Source organism: Telmatherina bonti, assembly GCF_933228915.1.
Source record: "Telmatherina bonti genome assembly, chromosome: 17".
NCBI classification, from domain to species: domain Eukaryota; kingdom Metazoa; phylum Chordata; class Actinopteri; order Atheriniformes; family Telmatherinidae; genus Telmatherina; species Telmatherina bonti.
In genome coordinates, this window is record NC_136615.1 from 17,229,337 (window position 1) to 17,251,793 (window position 22,457).

At 37.2% G+C, this 22,457-nt stretch overlaps 2 protein-coding genes across 2 annotated transcripts in view; both read left to right on the forward strand.

Moving 5' to 3' along the window:
* The first annotated feature begins 50 nt into the window (after window positions 1–50).
* Window positions 51–5,469, forward strand: ak1 (adenylate kinase 1). The gene is made up of 7 exons (XM_079256942.1): window positions 51–172; window positions 3,825–3,862; window positions 4,491–4,526; window positions 4,629–4,792; window positions 4,904–5,020; window positions 5,112–5,303; window positions 5,383–5,469. Exons 2-7 carry the CDS (start codon window positions 3,856–3,858, stop codon window positions 5,449–5,451), a joined length of 585 nt encoding a protein of 194 aa, XP_079113068.1. The 5' UTR covers window positions 51–172; window positions 3,825–3,855; the 3' UTR covers window positions 5,452–5,469.
* An 8,027-nt stretch (window positions 5,470–13,496) lies between these two features.
* eng (endoglin) overlaps window positions 13,497–22,457 on the forward strand; it is a 45,304-nt gene continuing 36,343 nt past the window's right edge. The window contains exons 1-2 of the mRNA XM_079257075.1: window positions 13,497–13,569; window positions 14,531–14,705. Of these exons, the coding sequence (XP_079113201.1) occupies window positions 14,648–14,705 (58 nt within the window). The 5' untranslated portion in view covers window positions 13,497–13,569; window positions 14,531–14,647. The remainder of the gene's footprint in view (window positions 13,570–14,530; window positions 14,706–22,457) is intronic.

Here is a 22,457-nt window from a genome sequence, read left to right on the forward strand (position 1 = left end):
CTCTTACCCAGAATGCAATGTGAGCCGAGCAGGCTCAGCTTAGCTATAAAAAGGCATAGCATGGGGGAGGGAGGGCCGCCGTGCAGTAGGAACTGTGCAGACACACATACACAGGGATCCAGGGACGGCAGCCCCTTTGCACTGGGATCTAAAGCCACAGCTCGGAAGAGAGGTCAGTACAGGGGACAAAGACTCAATAGAAGGAGAGCAAGAATGTCTGCGACTGTGTTTCGCTTTTGTGAGGGCGTGAAGAACAGAGGGATGTCAACAGAAGGAGACTGTAGGCAGGCAGAGTGGGCAGGGCTGTTTAGTAGGATGGAAAGTGGGAATAACAGGCAGTGTACATGCCTGCAAACTGTCATCTGGTTTCTAGACACTGGTTAGTCACTGTTTGAAGTACATAACCCTTCCAGATGATCAAATGTTTCTGTGTAATGCACAGACACGTTGGTCCTATGTGTCATTCATAGAGATGTGATCAGTGGATTACATAATTATCATCTAAAGGACTGCACCTTACTGAAACATATCTTTCTGTAGCATTTTCACTATGGATGGTCTGCCTTCACTTTAACAACCTGACAACACACAAACCTTCAGGCATTAAAAGGTCATTTTCATACAAGTCAATGTAGCCATTTAAATCCACTGCCATGCCCCTAGACCCCATAATCAACATTCACAGCTGATTCCTCTTTGGGTTCCATTGATGCCTGTGTGTGAATGCTTGACAGCACAATGACATTCACAGCAATTGCAGCTTGCATCAAAAATTTCTCATGCTCCATCCTTTCACAAACATCACACAGTATCTCCAACTGCACTGACGTCAAAGGGTCCCCTGTTCTCTCTCTTAAAGGGACAGGGCTCTCAATTAAACTGCGGATTACCTCAGTAACCTACTGGTACACAGAATGAATGTACTAACAGATCATGTGACCTTTATTAGTTTGTTGTCAATGCATTTACTTTCAGGAGCAGAACTTAGTGTCCATGTGCTTTTCTAGAGTGCTTGACATAATATATCTTAACAGCTGCAGACTGAGTGAGTCTTTTTTTAGCAGGACTGCATGTTAAAAAACAGTAATAACACATGGGGGTGCGACATGTGACATGGACTGACAGGGTAAGGAGTTGTAGTCAATCAAGGGTCTTCATATTTTGATTTGAATGAATATTTTCTAAAATCACTAATGCCATCACATCTTTCCTGTTATTTCAGGTGCACTTTATTAGTTTTACTTACTGCACATAACTTTGGTTAATTTATGTTTTAGTAATGTATTCATCTCCTTTACCCTATATTGGACTAAGCAGTATAGAAATGAATGAATGAATAACATATCCATGAATTTAAATGGATATCATGTGAATGAATACCATAATAAACAATGATTTGCACATCGAGGTTGAACTTTAACAGATCTCGTTGCTAGTCATTTAGGAATATATACCAAAGCATTAATCCTGCCAGAATATTACATTTATTGTTTTAATTTGTGCAATCAAAGAGCCATATAATATTGGTTTCACCATGCTGGATATGTTTCACATGCCAAAGAAGCAGCCGACTGAAGAGAAGGCACCATAATAGGCCAGAGTGGGATTCCCGAAGAGTCTCTGTGCTGACTCAGATGTCAGCCTCCAAGTGACATTTACACTGACCATGAGGTTAATTTCTGCTTACATAAAACTGGACACCTGAGACACAGCCCTATCACCACTAATATTCATTGGATATCAGAGAACAAGTTAGTGTACAAATGCACTCTTGCATTAGTCTCACTTTTTTCATCAGAGTAGCTGTACTAAAACAACTTGTATTCTGTCCAACACCCTTCCTTCCACAAGGCTAATTTATCAGAGTACAGATTTGTTGGAATAGTAGGAATGTGCCTGAGTAAAATGCCAGCTTGTCTGAAAACAAAATTCAAGTTTCAATCTAATCTAAAACCAATACCTCAATTCAAACTATAAAAGCTAGTCATGAAGAAATGTAAAGAAAAACAAATGTAAGGAATTTAAAAAAAAAGAAATAGTAAAAAACAAACAAAATAACAAATAGCCAGATCCAAGCTACATTTCAACATCACACACATACACACATATATACATGTATATATATTTATATTTACATATAAATCTAATGTTAAAATGTAGTGTAATGTGGCTGTTTGTTCGTTCACTTGTTTGTTTTTCAAGTAGTATTGTCAAGTTATGCTAATAACACAGAGAAATAGAATAGTATTGTTTTGGACTTTGTTATATTTTCCCCCCTTTGCAACCAAGATGTTTGAATCCCACATAGAGACACCAAGTAATTTAAGAAATCCTCTCTTTGCCTCTAGACAGAAATACTCTCACATGTCACATGTCAGTTTGCTGGGCAACCCCAGCCAGCAAATATTAGTAATGTATGCAGGCTAACAGGTAGCAAGCACAAAATGGATTATTCATATCTGCAAAACTAAAATTGTGAGATGATGGTAGATAGCGAAGTTCAATACTATAATGCTAAAAGTTGGCATTCTGACTCTTATCTGGTGAAAGCGCTGTGTTGTTAGAGAAATCTGTTTTATTATATTCATGACTAAAGTAAAACATTGTTTTCAACTATTTTACATTGCCCATCCCCAGACAAGCTAATACTTGTAACATTCACACGCCCAACTTGCTTCCTCATTTTTCTGTCCTGTGTTTTCAAGTCAGCTAAAAAAAACAGAGTAAACAGGAAATTATGTGGTTGCTGTCTTCTTTACATATTGCTATCAAAATAAACAGACAGGCCTGTGCAAAATGCTTATCAACTAAAATTGCTGTACTTTTACTCAGAGGTGCACCACTGAATAATCCGACCTGCTACAAAAATGCCTCAGTCTCCTCTGCATCCTAGGTAGACACAGGTTGTCCTTGTCTTTCAAAATCATCAAATTTCTGTCAGTTTGATCAAAATAGCCTTATTGCTAGAGGTGACTAACAGAGTTGGCATTAAAAGCACTAAGCCTATCTTCAGTCTATGTCTATGTTCAGGTTCAGTTTCAGTTCACTTCAACACCTGAACCTTGACAGACATTTTACAAACAACACAGACTCCAGACAACACTGAGCTCTAGTACTTCTTAGTATATAGCAGCTATGCTGAGAATTTTATACGTTTGAATTTGCATTACTTTATTTCCCGAATTTAGTCTATATATGAGCTGAAACCACACAGTAAGGTCAACGAGGAAGGCTAGCACAGATAAAAAAAAAAAAAAAAAAAAAAGTTATTGGAATTGAAAGTAGTGGGCTGTTAGAGCTGTAATGCCTGAGGAGCAATTGTCAGGGTTGGATGCCTCTGCTTAATGACAACATTGATCATTCACTGCTGTCCTGCGATGTTCTCTATCTTTTAAACCTCTTTATATTTTACTAGTTTTACACATGTGAACACCAACAAAAGCGTTACAAAAAATTAATAATACTTAGACATTACTCTACTACTGCTTCAATATATGTGTGAGGTTCACACAGCACTGTAAATGATTAAATGTATTTCTTTTAAAAAAAAAAAAAAAAAAACTTACCTTACAATCATGATTGTCTTTTACTACCTGAAAGGGGACAATGTTGTTCTAATATTGGAAAAAATTCTGAGCCATATAAATCTGTTTTGATGGTTCTACTGATATACTAAACTACTAGAGTACAAACTTATTTTCAGTCAGCTTGTCTTTGTTATTGCCATACACTCTTAACTCTAACTATTTGTTTTCTTTTTTGCATTGCACTGCTTAATAAAGTGTTTATTTATTTGCATTCTTGTGTCCTTTTCTGTCCTCCAGTTGAAAGAAAACACTCCACAAAAGCAACACAATGGCAGGTAATTAATAGATTTGCTTCAGTAAAGTTATGAATGTTTGATTATTTGTGCAACATGTTCTGATCTCTCTACTAATGAGATCTGAATAAGGCAGTGGTTACTTTTACATTTTCATGGACTCTACTGCCCTCGTCTGGTAGTTTTTGAGAATGCAAGGGAAACAGCAACATTACACGTTTAAACTCTCCTTAGAAATAGCATTTAGTCAATAATATGGATTATAATCAGATAAATGATACAATGTAATGATAGACTCATATACAATTCTTATTACTAATATATTAGGTCCGAAATTTCTTTGAATTCATTGCTCCTTGCTTAAACATATTTCATTTGTTGTGGTTCCCTCTGAACCCATGGCAACAAATAATAGGGTAGCAACAGTTACTATGTCAACATTTTGTGTTTCTACAAATCAATACTAAAGCAATCAAGGTGGAAAAAAAAAAAAAGAAAAGAAAGAAAGCAATGTCAGGTAGCATTTCGTCTACTACTGAAATGGACAATACGTCAAAACTTGGCTCTCAACATGGTTTGTTGAAAAATCTCTTTGTTAATTAACATAGGCATGTTTTGTATGGATTCATAACCTCCCATGTTCATCTTTTTTTTTTATTTTTTTTTTTAGATAAAATTAAAGATGCTAAGATTATCTTTGTTGTGGGTGAGTAAACTAAACTGCTCTTGATACTTTACAAGCAACACATATAACCATTAAAAGTTCTTTATTTCATACTACAATTATGCCTATTTTCCTTTACCTTAGGTGGACCTGGGTCTGGAAAAGGCACCCAGTGTGAGAAGATAGTTACAAAGTATGGCTACACCCATCTGTCTTCTGGTGATCTGCTGCGTGCTGAGGTGGCTTCTGGATCTGAGAGGGGCAAACAGCTCCAGGCCATCATGCAGAAGGGAGAGCTTGTACCCCTGGTAAGAGGATGACAGCTTTTGAAACTACATCATGTGCATCTAAAACAGACCTGTATTTTCTGTCTGGAGCTCTTGTGAAGGCTGATCTAAATATTTGGTGGCGGTTTACAGGACACAGTCTTAGACATGATTAAGGATGCCATGATCGCCAAGGCTGACGTCTCCAAGGGCTTCCTTATTGATGGCTACCCCCGTGAGGTGAAGCAAGGAGAGGAGTTTGAGAAGAAGGTGGGAATGTTTACAACATGTTGATTTAAAATTCATGCCTGCAGCACTGAATAAAAATAAGCTTAAATGATCAAACTCGCTTTGATCTTAGATTGGAAAACCCTGCCTGCTGCTGTACGTTGATGCAAAAGCTGAGACCATGGTCAAGAGACTCTTGAAACGTGGTGAGACCAGCGGCCGTTCTGATGATAATGAGGAAACCATCAAGAAGCGCCTGGACTTGTATTACAAAGCAACCGAGCCAGTCATTGCCTTTTATGAAGGCCGCGGTATTGTCAGGAAGGTCTGTATGACTGTTATGCTGTTATCAAACAAAATGTGAAGAGAGAATAAAATCTAACATGTGTCACCTTTATTCATAGGTTGACTCTGAGCTGCCGGTGGATGATGTCTTCGCTCAGGTCTCTCAGGCTATTGATGCATTGAAGTAAAACAACATAACTGGATAAGCTGTGTCTGGTTGTTGTTTCATTTGGAACATTTTTGTGTATGTTTTGCAAAGACTAAACTTTGCTCATGAGAGAAACAATACATTTCCCATATACCCTTGTTTAAAAAAAAAAAAAAAGATATATACATACATATATATATATACATATATACGTATATACACACATATATATATATATATATATATATATATATATATATATATATATATATATATATATACATATATATATATATATATATATATATATATATGAGTATTTTTACTTTATGTACATAAATAATGCTAATTTCTAAATGTCTTGCTTTGGTTCTGTGCTGAATATGTATATGGACATAGAGTATCTGCAACTAAAAAATATGCTTATTTTTAGGTTAGTAATTCTGTCCATTTACAAGAATAAGTTTGCAAGAAATATATTTTTTCAAATACTGCAGCTCCTTCTTCTTTAATACCCCTCATGTCAAAAAAACTAGTATGATTGGTTGGCTGATTGGTAAGAAATAACGCAAATAAGATGCGAGACAGAAATAATGCAAACATTTTACATGATGTTGACAAGCTGATTTATTATCTTTTGTGGCTCTCTTGGTTGAGTTTGAATTAAAAAAAAAAAAAAAAAGACACTGAAAGTGAGAAAGAAAGCTCCAAAAAGCATAATGTGACTTCTTTAATACTGCCATGTTATTTACCATTGTGCCGTAAAACAGCAACATCCTGTGGACAAACTGGAGAAAGTGCTTATGTGTTTCAATTGTCACCACATGTGATGCACAGATATTTTTTCATTGATATGTACACGTGTATCAGAGGTTTTTTTTTTTTTTTTTTTTAACAACATTAACAAAAAAATAAAAGATCTTAAACAACGAAGAACAACTATTTTATACAGATCCAGCACTGGTAAGAAACTTAAATACTCTTAGTTCTGTCCTGCACAGGCTGACAATAATTATTATACACACACAGGACATGCTTTTCTATTCATAAATCATAATGAAGATGCTGGAGCATGTAGACACAACAGGATATGGGACCATTTCCAGCATTCATAGTTAACCAATGTTATTTTAATTTTTCCTTTGAGGCCTTGATGACCAACCGGTCTTCCTCTGACTCTCACCTCCCTCCGCATTCTCTGACACCAACACACGTATTTCCAGCTTGCGGAGCAAGCAGGTATCCGGGCTACTCTCCAAGGACAGCTCTAAACATGACTCTGCTCTGTAGGGATAAGGAAGGGGAAAAACACTGAAGGTGGACAGGATGTGTCTATCGGAAAGTCAATCAGAAGAAGAAGGCTGTAAGCACTTTCAGAAAGTCATTGAGGATGCTGCATGAATGCTAGGAATGTTGCTCTTACCTAAAGGTACAAAACAAAGGGAATAAGCAGAGGTTGCTGTGGAATCTATCACGTACTGCAGAAAAAAAAAAAATCAAAACAGCAAGAACAAAAATTAAAAACAGCTTGTGTGTGCAGCTGAGAGCAAGAGAAAAACTGAGCTGTAATGCTTTATTTGTGACTGTATGTCTGGATTTAACTGCAGCCCAGAGATCCTAATCGAAGTGAACCGTTAAACAAACAATACTACTACAACAATAAACAGATCACTAAAATAATTCTGACACCTGATGACGTCTCGAATGTAATAGTTTGCAGAATCTGCTTTAAAAAACTTGTGTTTGTTTTATCTCTGAACTAACAGTTTATTTGTTGAGATGGGATTGTTATAGCACTTTAAGCTTCTCCTGTTATTTAACACTAAACAGGTAAAATGTGAGGAGATGACATTATTTAACACCACCATATCATAATAATAATTATAATTCTTTAGCTTTTATACTTTATGAATCCAAGTTGGAAAATTACACTCTGCATATTACAGATCTTTAGATTTACTGGAAAGCAGTGGGCTGCCATGTTTCAGTGTCCTGGGAAAATGTGGGGATTTAGACTTGCTCAGGGACCCAAAGGGGATCTTCTCTGTTGATACACTGAGAAGGATGCCAACACAGCCCTCACCTTCAAAGTAGACAACATATGGATGTTTTTATAGTCAGTGGTTTGGTTAATTAATGTTATGTCTAAGTAGAATACTTTTTAACACATCATCCCCTCCAACATCTGCAGTGACCTTGTTATTTTAGGCAGTGACTACGCATACAATTGCTTTATTTAGATCTTTTATTTTAAAAGTGATGATCATACCACTACATCCCACCAGATACTGGTGAAATGCAGGAAAAAAAAAACATGTGGGAGACAGAAACATGTCCCAGAAGTACCAGTGACCATCAGAACGATCGACTGTCAGTTTAATTTTCCATGTAAACTATAACAGCTTGTAAATACGTCTCTTTGGAAAAATGAGCTTATCTTATCTTTTAATACTTATCCTGCTACCCTAGGGAATATCATCTTCATTGAAACTTTTGCTTGTCCCCTTCAGTGCTGATGGATGACTGAATACCTAAATACACCCTTTCCGACTAGACTCAGAGGCCAAATAGTCACATAAACCTAAAATGATATCATTACAGGCTGGTTTTTATGAATAGTTAAGAGTTACCAAATGGATGTGTGCCTGAGTTATTATTTAGATCCATACAGATTATGACTGCAGAAATCTAAGTTGTTCTAAATGCCTGCCAATTACATCAACATAGCTATTCCCATCTTCTATAGAGTCAAGTGCTCATCTCAATTTAATGACCTATTTGGATTTTTTATGTGGTCTCAAAAATCCTTTCCTCTACAATCTGCTTGATGACACATGAATAAAATCACCACAAGCCTTCAGAAATAAATTTGGATACATTTATCTCATGAAAAAAGCAGTATGCACTAACATTAAAAGTTAATATTTGAGGAGTAAAGCCTGCATGGTTGTGCCCACTCTGGAAATGTAACGTAAAGTTGAGTTAGTTGTTGTCTCTTGTACATGCTCGTTTGTTTAGAAATATGAAGGAATGATTAAATAAAACATATTGCTGCAGATACCTTCAGCAAAATTTTAAAAAGAGCATATTTTCTTAACACATTTTTGCTTACTGGAGGAAAGAGAGAGTCCTTGACCCTTGTTTTATAGGCTTGAAGTGATGTTTTCACAGTGTAACATGGTAGAAGCAGTATCAAGTTTGTGAGTGGGAAATAGCCAAATCAAATCCAATCAAAACAGAAAATAATTGTCAAAATATCAGCAGTGTGAATTGTGATTCATCATTAAACAAGGCTGCTGCACCAGGTTTCACAGAGTAACAAGAAATAGCATCTCAGCCTTGTGAATCCTGAATCAGTATTCATGCAAAAACCAAGTATGTTGCAGCCGCAGTAGCTGTAACTTGAAGGTCGGTTTGATTTTACCTGTCCAGGAATAACAAGTTTGAATAAAATTGTTTGCAAAAGGATGTTTCCCTCATGATGTGTGATGTTGTATTTATGATACAGGCTATAGGGAAAAAGGACAGTATGGACCAGACATAAATCATGTAAACAGTCCATAAATTGTAAATACTGTTTGGACTTAATGTAGCCTGAATATGCAGTTTATCAGGGGAATCATCGGGGCAACCAGCCATCCATAAAAGAATGATAGGGAGCAGTATGTCACAGACAAGTTATTTGGGATTTCATAGCTAAAATTAAATGGAACCACTCAATTAACTGAAACCTTAGTTCACTTCAAGCAAAAATGAAATTTCATTGAGAATGAGATATGATTTTGCAAATGGGCCTTGTCATTTCACTCCCTGAAAGGACCAGGGATGTACATTTAATGCCTTTATAAAGAAGATAGGCTTCTGTTCATCATGTATCAGTGTAGGATATTACAAGTGCAAGGCTAAGCTCCCCCCTTGGAGGATGATAAGGAAATGAGGAGGCCAACGCAAACCCCTTTATTTTCTCTCTCACTGCTTTCCTATAGACTGCGGCTCACTTGCTCACTGGCTGGCAGCTAAGAGACCAAGTGGCACCGTGCGGGAACTAACGTCAACCTGTGATGAAAGACGGCGGCCGATTGTTTCCTGTTATTGAAAAACTACTTGTGGGGAGGGGAGGGGGGATGGGGGGTTGGAAAGTTGGGAGGGGCTTCAGTAAAAAGGAATGCCACTGAGGCAGAGTGCCACTGTAGAAGTGTCCTTTAGCCAGCCGCAGAGGTGAATGCCAACAGTGACATACTCCCCATTTGCTAAATGCAAGTCATGTAAGCTACCAAAGGACTGCAGTCATTTCAGCATCACAGAATACAAGAAAAACAAAATAACCTCCACTTAGTCTTTTAACCCAAGTGCATGACAGAACAGGTCTCGTTTACTGAGTTAAGACAGTGAATATGAGCTAACACTCAATACGTTGTGGGTTGTGTGTTTGGTTTATGGCAATTTGTCACTTAATGCTTGATCTGCAGCCACAATCACTGCCTACTGCTTCCTCAATTTAAAGACAGCATAATCTCTGCTGTTTTACCTTGAATAAGATATATGAAATGAAATTAAAAAATGAAATGAAAAATACTTTATTAATCCCCAAAGGGAAATTCAATATATGTAAAATGATATGGATTACCAGACTAGATAGTATCTTCCACATATAGACAATTAATTCTTTTATGGAGACCTTGCAAAAATCATTCACATTGGCAGACTGTTGGATATAGGACATCTGAATCTGAATTCATATGTGGCGAAAAATTAAATGAAAAAATTAAATGAAAAAACTGTCTGGTTCAAACATACATACATACACACACACACACACACACACACACACACACACACACACACACACACACACACACATACATACATACGTACATACATGCATACAATATGTATGCATGTATGTATGTATAAATAAATAAATAAATAAATAAGAATTCTGAGCTGCTGTACTGCTTTGCAAGTCCATAATCCATCTTCCAAAACCTTATGTTGAAGGACGCCCAAGTCAAAATCAGAACCTTCACAGTTAATTTGCAAGCCTAAAATGTAACCTTGGGGACATGTTTTAATTATAATTAGCTGTAATTGATTTCCTTTGTCCTCTAATCATACCTCTTTTCTCCAAAGCTAAAGTGTCACATGTTCCTTGGATTAGTTCTTTTTTAAATATGGAGGGGGTGCCTATTGAGATTAGTAACAAAGCCACTGTAAATAAAAGAGAGAGAGAGAGACAAATACAAGATTTATCTTTGTTAACTTTGCCACTTTTGACATCTGTAACACACACAACTGCAGCCTCAAGAAGCAGACAGAGAAAAACATTGCTGCTACATGCTGTAGTTATTTATATACTTCTAAAGCATTGTTAAAGTGTGTGTCTGTTTACTTTTTCCTCAGTTTTTCTCGTCTGCCAATAGGCTTTGTGCGGGGAGTTGATTTAGAGGGAGGATGACTCCTCTGAGTCTGTTCAGGACTGAAAGGATGTTTTGTCTACTATTTGCATTTCTCTCTGTGTGATGTGAAGTTGTCAAATAGAAATAACACTTTTCCACAAGAACATTTAGCGTGTTCTAATTTTTTGGTTTCATAATGGATTTTAGTTATTTTAGTGAAAACCTTGTTATTTTCAAGGAGAAGTAGATAACTGCACACTGCAAAGTTTAATACTTGAGATGTTTAAATTGGGCTCAGGAATTACAGTGTATATCATGTGGAACATTTTCTTTCAGACACTTATTTGAAGCCTTATTTAAAAGTGTGGAGTATGAAATTTGTACTTGCAAGCTCCTTTCAAATTCAAGCGTGATTAAGGAAGTTGAAACAAGCCAGCCATAGATTTCCAAAACAGAATAAATCAAACTTACAGAGATTAACCACTAGGAGGGCCAAAAACTCCACAAGGTGCAAATTTTTTGCCCAGCACGAAAAGCCAGACCTGCTATGGAACAGAAATCTTTAACACAGGAAAGCAGGAGTGAAAAGCAAGAGGCATCATGGTGTGTGATCGCAGACACAGTCAAATGAATTCTGAAGTGTCCGGGGAAACATTTTCTGCTCAGCCTAAATGCAGCAAAGTTAATTGGATGGCACTTTACAGTACACATGGAGAAGGACCTAAGAGATGATTGGAAGGCAGCTTATAAATTCTTGAAGGTTAAGTGGACTATTCTACTTATCTGAATCCATCATCTGATCTCATGATGATTGAGCTCCATTTCTCTTTCTGAAGACAAAGCTAAAGACAACCATTTCAGCCTCCTGTTTTGCATTAGTCAACACAATCAAAACAAATAGCTTCCCAACAATTCTCAGAAATAGGACAGTAAGTGCTGTCGTTTCACAGCAAGAAGGTTCATTATGTAAATATGTGACATGATTAGCTGAACATTCATGTTCAGTGTTTAGTACACTCGTTTTTCCAAATGCGTCATTTGCAAGAAGGACGGGATACTGGACACCACTTCTGCAGACTTTCAAGTGTGCTATCGTGCATTCAAACCACATCGTGCACCGCTTTTTGTCCTGTCCTTTCTCTTTTATGGTTCACCCTCTCTTAAAATGTCACACAGTTTGTGCAAATAGTTAAAAAACATGTTGTTAGGATTAGAGTTCAGAAAAGTAGATACCAGTTTTTAGGAGCTACTGCTCTGCAGGTTTTAGATGTTTCCCCACTCTTACTTGCCTGATTGAAACAAAATTGATTGTCTCAATAACTAATTGCAACTCAAGTTCTCCACAAGCCTGCTAGTAATCCAGTTAGTGTTATCTATGAAACATTTAGAACTGAAATGGAAGTGGCGCTCCAGGACTGGATTTATGGAAGAACTGGTTTAGATATTGCAAAATAAATGGCTGGGGCTTGAATATTTTGATATTCATCTGTCATGGCTCTTGTCATGTCACACGGGAAATGCCCAGAAAAACAACAGTCTAGACTGTGTTATTTCACGATTTACATTTATGGATTGTGACACTTACTTTGCGTTGGAGATATAGACTAAATTAGACTGTAAAGGCTGTCTTTTAAGAGGAAACTGTTTACTTTCCAAATCTCAAAGTCACAATAAATGCATTTCCTTTATTTCATTTCTTAGGAAATTGGATTATATCAAGTGCAATTGCTGTCACAGCATCACGAACAGGAACATACTTGAAAGTAGAATGATCTTTATGTTACTTGTGCGCCTTTTATGATGTCAAGTCCAAAATGTCAGTCTTGAAAAAGACATCTCATCCTTTACCCATCTCTCCTTCACTCTTCAACCTAATGTGCTTGTTATGTCCATGTCTTAAATTACTTCTTATTCACTCATTTCTCTGATTGCCACACTAGTTGACTTCAGACACATTTCCTTCCATTATTATGCGTTTTCCTCTCTAATAGGGGTAAGAACGCGCATGAACAGAAAATGTTGCAAATAATATAAGCACCTGCCAATACCTGCTAACTAATTATCACTAATGGACTTGCTAATATCTTTGAATAATGCGCCATTTTCCTAAATATAGTCCATAAACCATACTAATGACGTTTAACTGAAAATGGGTGTGCAATTTTTTGTAATAGCATGGTTTTCTTGTGACTACAAAAACTCAAACCTCACTTTCAAATTAGAATATTATATGTCTCATGAATAGAATGTGATGAAACATTTGAGAAGTCAGTGTAAGCAGTTGACAGATGTTCCCTCTCACTGTCTCACAAGCTTCTACATCACCTACTAAACACCAGTCTTTTACACGTGAATAACAGAAAGGAATCCTCTTTTTACCTTCTTCAGTAATTGTTTACATCATTATGTGTAACAACTTTGTCATTATGAATTTGTAATCCAACCATGCTGTTTTATATGGCGTGAATAGTGCTTTGTGTTGGGCTGCATGTGAAACTTCTTGTCTTTTTTTTGGTGAAGTATTTACACGGTGTAGACATTTATTGCACTTAATATGCTGTGGCAAGAAGCAGCAGTCAAAAACTTAAGGGGGAAAAAAAATCCTCCTGTGGGAGGGGTAGAAAAGCCAATCTGCACCGCCCAGGCAGCACAAAAAAGTTTGGAAAGTCCACGCATCGTCACTTTGCTGAATGCAGCCACATCCTCTTCTGTGGATTACAAAGCCTTGCTTTATTATTCAAGCCAGCCACCAAAATTAAGAAGTAAGTTTTTTTACTCAAACCTTTTCTTTTCAGTTCTCTCCATTAACTCTTTGGGGATGTGCTTTTAAATTTCCTGAAACCCACCAGACCAGATCTTCTCTGACTCCTTCTGACCAAGTCCGTGTTTGATCTGTTTCAAAACGATAGCGGCAAAATATGTCAAATATTTCACTTAAGAAAACAAAAAGCTGTGGACTGTAAGCTGTTTTTAGTCCCATAATTTTGACGGTTTAAAGTCTTAGAGTTTCCCATCAGACCCATGTTGCCTGTTGTTTCACTTCATTTGATTCTTTCTGCGTTTTAGTGTTTCTGCCACAAGTTGAAAGACCGACTCACTCCTCCAGCGCAATGTCCAAGGAAATAACGAGGCTTTCTGTTTTCCTTTGGAACAACATAAACAGTTTACACAGGCTCTTCCTTTCCCTCTATATGAATTATATAACGAGAGCAGTCTCCTTCTTATCTGATGTCGGCATTGTGATTTTATTTAAAGAAAGCGATGCCATAGTGTTTCCTGAAACATTCCGCCTGAAGTTTAGTGACCACCAGACAACCTCTGGGTCATACACTTAACAGGGCATCAGGAAGGAGGACAGAAATATTGCGAGATTATCAAATGAGTTTATTCCTGTTTAGCATGTTTCGTAAATGACCCGTTTGTGTTGCAGGTTTTAATGTTAAATTCATAAATTGGTAGAGATTGAAACTTTTTCATGGAGGAAATTACACGTTCATTGTTCATATTAATAGTGAATTGTGGTTAATCAGGAATATATAGGCTATTTGTTGTTGAAACTTTCTCATGACAGTCTTGTCACAGTAAAACTGTAAGACATGTGGTCAGATTCTTATCAACCATCACCTTTCCTGACTGGTTCCCAGCTTCTTTTTTTTTTTTTTTTTTTTGCTTGACCTTTCCACCTTTTTAAGACTGGAATTCTGTGCTGTGTCATTTCCACAGTCATTGCTGATCTGCCGCCAGACAAGAGCACTTCAACAACTCCCCAAGCATCTTTACACCCCAGAGAGTGAGATTTGAAGAAAAAAAAAAACCCCCAAAAACCCAGACTTTTAAGAGATGGAAGGTTTTGTGACACGGTGTGTCCTGCTCCTGTGCATCACCATAGCAGCCTCGGGTAAGTCTACCAGTTAACATTCACTACTTTCAGCTTTTACTAATAAAGTTTCAGACTCTTTAGTTAAAGCTTGCACTTATTTAAAGTGTACAGCCTCAGGCAACAGACCCTAGGCCAATAGATTTCAGAGATTTTAGGTGACAGTTCTGTCAAGTTAAAGTTGAAAACCACATCAAAGGTAGATGCGAAGCTTGTCCTACCTTGTGTTATGAACTCATTTTCAAAATATCTCAAGAATATGCAAAGACAGTCTCCTTCAAAACCAGTGAGTGAGTTAAAGATTATACATATAGAAGATAATAAAGTATTAGACAAAGATGTAAATGATGTCACAAGACGTAGCTCCACGTCTATCTTCTGAACCATCATCCAGGGAAGCATTGAATCTGGGTATTTTCTCGGTCTTTTCTGACTAAATAACATTTTCCTGTAATGCATGCACAAGCCACAAGAAACCATGTGGATGCTGATAAATTTGAGATCCCCGTCTGTTGCCCCCTGTCCATTGGCTGCATGTGGCTAGCTGCCCGTAACTAATTCAAACCTGTAATCCCTACAAGGTGGTAAAAGGATCAGGAGCCCTCCTGATATCCCCTCAAGCTGTAATCCAGCCTTACACTCTTACCAGTGCTCTGCAGTGGTGCCATGGGGTGTTTATGTCCCACTTCCCTGCAACACCACGATGTTCTTTGTTCACACATGGCATCGTGGTGGTCATTTAATGAAACAGGAAATGAAAATTTTCTCTGTATTTTGTACAAACATAATCAGTGTAATGTTTTAGTTCTATTGGTCTGATGATAGAAATATCAATCGACTGCTATTGATTATGAGAGATTATTTAAATTAGACAGTTATTTTTCCATGAACCAATTTTCAAGATTTTGTGTTCTTCTTCAGCGCTTTGTAGTTTGTAGACAAATTGCATTTGTCTGACATTAAGAGGGAAACCAACAAACTCTTTCTGTCCCAAACATTTTCTCTAAAAATAAGTGTAAATGTAAAGTACATTTTCTTTCAGTCCATAAATGTCATAATCAAAGTGCACAACAAAAGTAGCTCTTATGTAAAGCCGTTTTAACATTAACTGTCAGCAAGATAAACACATACGCTTTCATTTCCAAGCTTTGCTTGAAGGTGAAACAAACACTTCAGTGCCAAATACCAATTTTCTCTGCTCAAGGCCTGCAAACACACACCAGAAAAATTAAGTGGCATTTTCAGTTTGCCTTTCGAATAAGTCAAAATGGCCCTGGCAAGCATGCAACACTGTTAGGATTACATGCCAGAAAAACAAGCCTGCTTCTTAAATCAGGCTCCAATACTGACCCACTGAATGACAGATCACAATATTGCCCCAAGTACTAAGCATCCTCTCAGCAGGGGTGATGCTGGCAGGGATACAGAGGTATGTTTTGACCAAGTGACAAACCTGTGGGGATTTGACCTTATGTATCTTCCACTGCAGGGGATCAGTCTTACTGTCTGCTGGTGGAGTCTGTAAGGAGCTGTTTAGGTCAGCTTTAATTGCCTCTGTGAGACATATTCCTGTAGTCACGATCAGCTTTTCCCCTCTCTCTTAAATATGGCTCCAAGGATATTTCCTTTTGCTTCCTATTTGTGTATCTGCTACAGCAGCTTTAGGAGAAGACCCAGGGGGAACTGTGAACACTGTTTTCACATAGCTGCATAGTCTGACCCCATGTACTGAATGTTTGAAGCATTAATCAAAACACTGATGTGTTACACATGAGTTTCTTTATCTTCTGTCTTGTGTGTTGGTCATATTACGGTCCACTATTGTCACATTAATTTGTCATTTGTTGTCTCCTGGGTTTAGGACTACATTTGTGTGAAACATATCAAGCATTAACATGAGATATGACATGGGACAACAAACATACAACATCACATTTCCCAACTGACGCCAAATATGGAGAAAAGATGTTACCGGCACATCGATGGTGATTCGACGTCTGTTTTATATGATGAAATACTGTTCAGCAGCAAGTAACTGGGAGCAGACATGATGTGAAAGCTGCTGGAAGAAGAAGTAAACACTGAAAAAGTAAAAGTAAATCAAAAATAGCCTGCAGCGCACCACAAATCCCATGACACACTTGGCCAAAGCAGTGGTATATTGTGTTTTGCTTGAACTCAGTCTTGGTTTAGCTTTAATCTTTCTTTTTTTTTTCATGTTTGACCACCCTGTCAACTTCTTGACATCAGACTGCAGAAATCTTCCTGTGATGTCAAAAGCATGGCTTCAATGCAGCAACCATCAAAACTCCCAGGAAAATCAAATGCACCACTTACATTTGGTGCTTTTCATTCTCTCCTTTCTTTGTATCTATTTTAAATCATTTACTCTCTCTCTACTCGCTATACAACAGATAGCTGTTCGAATAATGAATTCAATCATATGGTCACATAATAAATACTAAAATTCATGGATTTACTCATACTGCCTAATGTTTTTAAATTGTAAACACACACTACCAGTCAAAATTTTAAACACACTTTCCGTTAAAATCCACAAGGTCATAACTTTTGACTGATAGTGGAAATATTGTTCGAATATACTCATATAGATCCCACTGACTTAACAATGCACCTGAGCATTGTTTATAACATTTCTTTTATCATTGCTTTGGGAGACAGTGGCTTTCATATAAATGACTATTTAAATAATCCAGGAAAATGTATAAAACTCCAGCTTTTTGTATGCTTGATGTCTCACAGATGTATTTGGGTAAATCACAGCGAAAGTGGGGTCATCCTGTCAACATTGCAGTCCTGTAGTTCAAACACTGCACAGCTCCTGCTTTAATCTTTAATACTGCTCTACAATTTGACAAAAAGATGAGTTTGTTTTTGCGGTTCTGTTTTAATTAGCTTGAGATTATGTATTAATGAAGGCAAGCCTTTGACTTTAAAACCAAGAAATCATCATCCGCTCTTCTCGCTTGCACTGTGATTATTGTAAGTCTGTGTGTGAAAGGCAGACTTTACTTCCTTGTTTGCGGCTCATCTGAATTCTCAGAGCAGACTTCTGTCAAGCTCCAATAAATCGGATAACATCAGGCAGTTTTTAGTTTCACTACGCTTCCTCCCTGTGAGGTTAATTGTTTTAAAAGTGCTGCAGTTTGGTTTGAAGGTTTTAGTCCAGCCTGCAGGTTCATCTTGGAGCACCTGTGGTGCCACCATTTTTTCAGATTCCCCCTCGTCATTTAACTTCAGATATTTGCTTGTCTTGATAAGATTATTTGGAAGTGGAATCTGTTTACCCCTTCATATTGGTTTTTCTAAGATATTGATTTTAATGCCATATAGTGGCACATTATTGAAGTTTGTGGATATTCTAAAGAGTGATCTTAAAAGGACTCATCGCTGCACAGAAGAGCCCCACAAGATGCTGCTTGAGCATCGTCATTGCAATGTTGGAGGGAAATGATGTTCTCAACAGTCCTGAAGGGTACCTGACACCCAGGTTTATTTATTCCCAGTGGCACTAAACAAACTTTTATGCAATTCACACAATCCATATTTGCACATCACAGAGGGAAAGGCGTACAAAGACTTACGCAGACAAAAGCCATACTCATAACTGTCACAAAAAGAGGAAAGATCAGCGCGGGTTAAATGTCAACAAGATGGCAGGAGAGCTGCATAATTTAACAAATCCTGTATTTTTTTTCATATTGTAACATATATCCCTGAGTTTAAAAAAAAAAAAAATTTTTTTCCAATATCATGGAGTTTTGTTGTTTACAGTGTTGCACTCCCGTCACCTTTTGACTTAAATGGTCTGTTTGAGCTTCTGTCTGTTTTATTGGTCAATTGGCATATTGGTCAGTATTGTTAAAGGCAATACAGGTTTTCATTACTTCTTTCAAGGTTACCAACTGTATCACTTGGCAAATAATAAGCAAATGTGCTGATAAATAAATAAAAAAGGCTGGATAGCAAGTGTGGCATCTCTGGTACTTCACCTTTTGTAAGAGAAAATATCCATTGTTTATGTGGAGTTTAGGCAAGGCAAATTTATTTGTATAGCACCTTTCAAGTACAAGATAATTCAAAGTGCTCTACATGAAACATTCAAAGCATTAAAGATGGTTTAAAAAAGCATAAAAGAAAACACAAAGAGCAAAACACAATAAAATCATAAATTATATTAAAATAATTAAAAGGCAGAATTAATTTGGGTTTAGGTTAAAAATATTTTATATTTAGTGACAGAATTGGCGCAGTGTGACAACTTTGTGGGTAAAAGGAATGCAGTGAAGATGATATGCCACCTTTCCTTATTTGGCTTTTTCCTTCTTTTTCTTATTATCTTATTGATCTTTTGTGAGGAAAATAATAAATGATTAAATTCTTTTTTTTTTTTTCTTAGTGAAAACAAAAAAATACACACATTTCCCTTTTGACACTAACTTAATTAAGGTCGAAATTACATTATAAACGAAATTAAATTCTATAAACAGTGTTTATAGAATTTGGACTAAGTGCTACAGGCTATTTCTTTCTTTCTTTTTTGGCTATAAAATCAGTGGAGTGGCCCTTTAAAAGTTGAAAAAAATCTAGAAAGTTTGGATAGGGTATGTGTTGTTGTCCTTTGTTGTATTGCCAGGCATTGCGTGACATTCCGTCTAACAACTAGCTTATTACATGCGAAGCAGTCGTTTGCGCCCTCCTTAGAAGATGATTTTCAGATTATGTTTTTCAGACCAAGCACAATAACTGCTATCACATAAGCTGGCTGTGGCAGTTGGACACATTAACAATTATCTTTGCGTCTGACTGAAGTCTTTGTGATTTACATCCACTGTGTGTGCGGCATTTCCTGGCAAGGAAATAGTGTTGAATATGCCCCCTGCTGCAACAGCTTTCCCAGTGGGATTCAGGCTTCATGATGTTAACTGCCAGACCTCCTGCTGCACTTTTGCCAACCCCTGAGTCTCCTGCCACGGGCTGAGGAAAAAGTACAAAAGTGATTAGCGAGCTGCTGGAGGAGGAGGGAGAGCCGTCTGAGAATGGATCTTAAAGACGGACACGGCGCTAGACAGACAGAAACACAAACAGAGATAACAGAATTCATAAAGGCTGATTCATGGAGACAGCGAGGGAGTGGGGGGACAAATCTGTGTGACTGTCAAAGAGCAGATAAGTGGTTCAGAGGAAAGATTGTAGAGAAGAGAAGTAAATAGATTGAAAAAACAGAAATATAGGAAACAGGACAAGACGAGTGATAAAAGAGGGGAAGACGTCGGGGATGAGTGAAATTATCAGAACAAGTGAAAGTCAGAGAAATAAAACAGTAGATGAAATAAGAAAATGCTTACACAAAAAGGAATTTTATTAGCTGTCAGAAAGGGCGTGTGACAGATTTCAATAGAAAGAAGAATCACAAAAAGATGACTGAGGTTTCTCAGAAGTCATTGTAGAGAAAACTAAGAAGGAAAAAAAAAAAAAAAGAAAAAAAAAACGTTTTGTTAAAAATGGCTTTGAGAGTCAAAACAGTCCACTTCCCCTGTTTTACTGTAGTGAGCCAGCTCGCCTGCAGTCAGACTGGGTGGCAGGGAGACGCGACCACTTGTCGCTGCCTCAGACCGATTTCAATCTCCTACAATGTTATGCCCCTCCCAAATAACAATCCATTTCTGACTGCCTTGCTTTTCCTCTGTTTGAATACAGAAAGCAGTGTGGGGAGCCTCACTAACACCATGTTCCTCTCTTCTGTTTCCCCCCCCCCCCAGAGTTCTCTATTTTACTGTTCCCCACTTCACAATGCAGTTTGACATATAAATAATATTTGTTGGGTATGAGATTCTCGCTTAGATATCATATTTTCTCCCTATTTGGTTGACTTTGGGTTGGTTTAAGTTGGTCTTGGGACCAGTAAAGCAAAAGAAACAACTTTGGGGTAAGACTCAAACATTAAATACAATATATATTTTTTATTCAAAATGGTATGCTTTCGTTCATTTTTCTTTTTTAAGCTTGACTATAATTTTAAAAAAAACAAAACGCAGTTTATCAGTTTAACTCTTTTCTCAAGATCAGTGTATCCCGGTCAACCTTAGGGTCTATACAGGCAGGAAATGTAACTGTTAATGAAGATTGAACGTTGAAGTAGCACTACTACTGTGTCTGCTTTTTCACCTCAGTCTTTACATCAATGATGCTGAGTCGGAGCAGGTTTAAAGAAACCGTATGACAGGCCAGCATTGAATTTCTTATTTTCGTCTAACTTTTATTCATGAGGGACTTTATTCAATTATTATGCTTGGGCCGACCTAGCCATTCATCTTTCCTGGAAGAAGATGAGCAACCTGTTCAAGTTAAGCCACTTTATGAACTGTCAGCTCTCTGTATTTTGTTTTACACCAGATGAAATTCCAAGAAAGAGAATATGTATTATTTTAATACCTACATTATGAAAAGTCAATCCACTAAGTACTTATGTTTGATCAGATCGTCTTTCTTGTAGAAAACTGACGTGTCTTTTCCAGTTAAGCAAATAAAGCAGATCACACTTTTTTTTTGTTTTTAATTGGCAAAATGCAAAACTTAGGGCTTCTAAATGGCTTTGAACTCTTAGAAAAACAGGTGGCTCCTGAAAATGAGATTTTATGTCTCAATAAGAATTACCAGAATAAATAAAGGTAAGAAAAAAACCCCAAAATGTTCTTATGCTGGTAGACTGATTAGCTTTCAGCAGGTAATCAGATTGATCTAATTTAGCTTCAGATTTTCAGGGTTTTTGGTTAGGTTGGAGCTGTGGTGTTTAAGCCCTGTGTTAAACAAACTGTTTATATTTCCTTATTATTCATAATTAGTTGACTGATTATATAACTAGTTGGTTAGCTTTAGGGAGATGGTGTTTTTGATGACATCAGACTCTTTCCTGATGGTAAGTATGAGATTTTTGTGCAGTCTTACGTCATAACAGCAAACTCATGCATACTTGTTTCCCTAAAATTCCCTTGCAATCAGCATTTGAGAGCCTAATTATAGGAATAATTCCTGCTAAGAGTCTTTCTCTCACACCTCCTTGAGTGCACTGGCTTCATAGTCTTATGGTTCATACCCAGAGGGAACATTTCTTGAACTCTGTGACCTTTGGGCAACCTTCAAGAATTATTTCCTTTTTTATCATAAAAAAAAAAAAATAAAATGGCTAAAAAAAAAGTCCAGGGCTGTTGAGCAGCACAAAACAAAAATTCATCTTCTTAAACAGCAGCGACTGGTCTGGTCACTCACACGTACAGACAGTTGTTAAGAGATGAGGGCAAACATCACCCAGTTCCAGCTTTTTTTTTCAGGATGTGTAGCTGCCATCTAATTCAAAATCAGCCATTATTTTCCATGTGACGCACTGATCACTGCTGGTCAGCTTTGTGTTGCATAATATAATGGCAGAGCCTCTTGATTCGAGTACAGGGTGGGTAGTTTTCCTGTTGATTCAGGTGCCACAATGGTCAATCTGTATTCAGTGAGCTGAAATTTCTCTCTGATGTCTGTTTGTGTGTGGGTGTGTATTGACGGTTTGTGTGTAAAATTGATGGGGTAGGAAAATTCTCACTGGATTTGGACACTGGATTTTTCATTTTGGTGATATGTCAGGGAGCAGAATATAGTAAGCAAAGAAAAAGCCTTGACAGATAGTTTTAATCTTAGTTCAAACACTATAACGACAGCATATCTAGCAGTCACACACTGAATACTCAATAATCTTTTCACAGA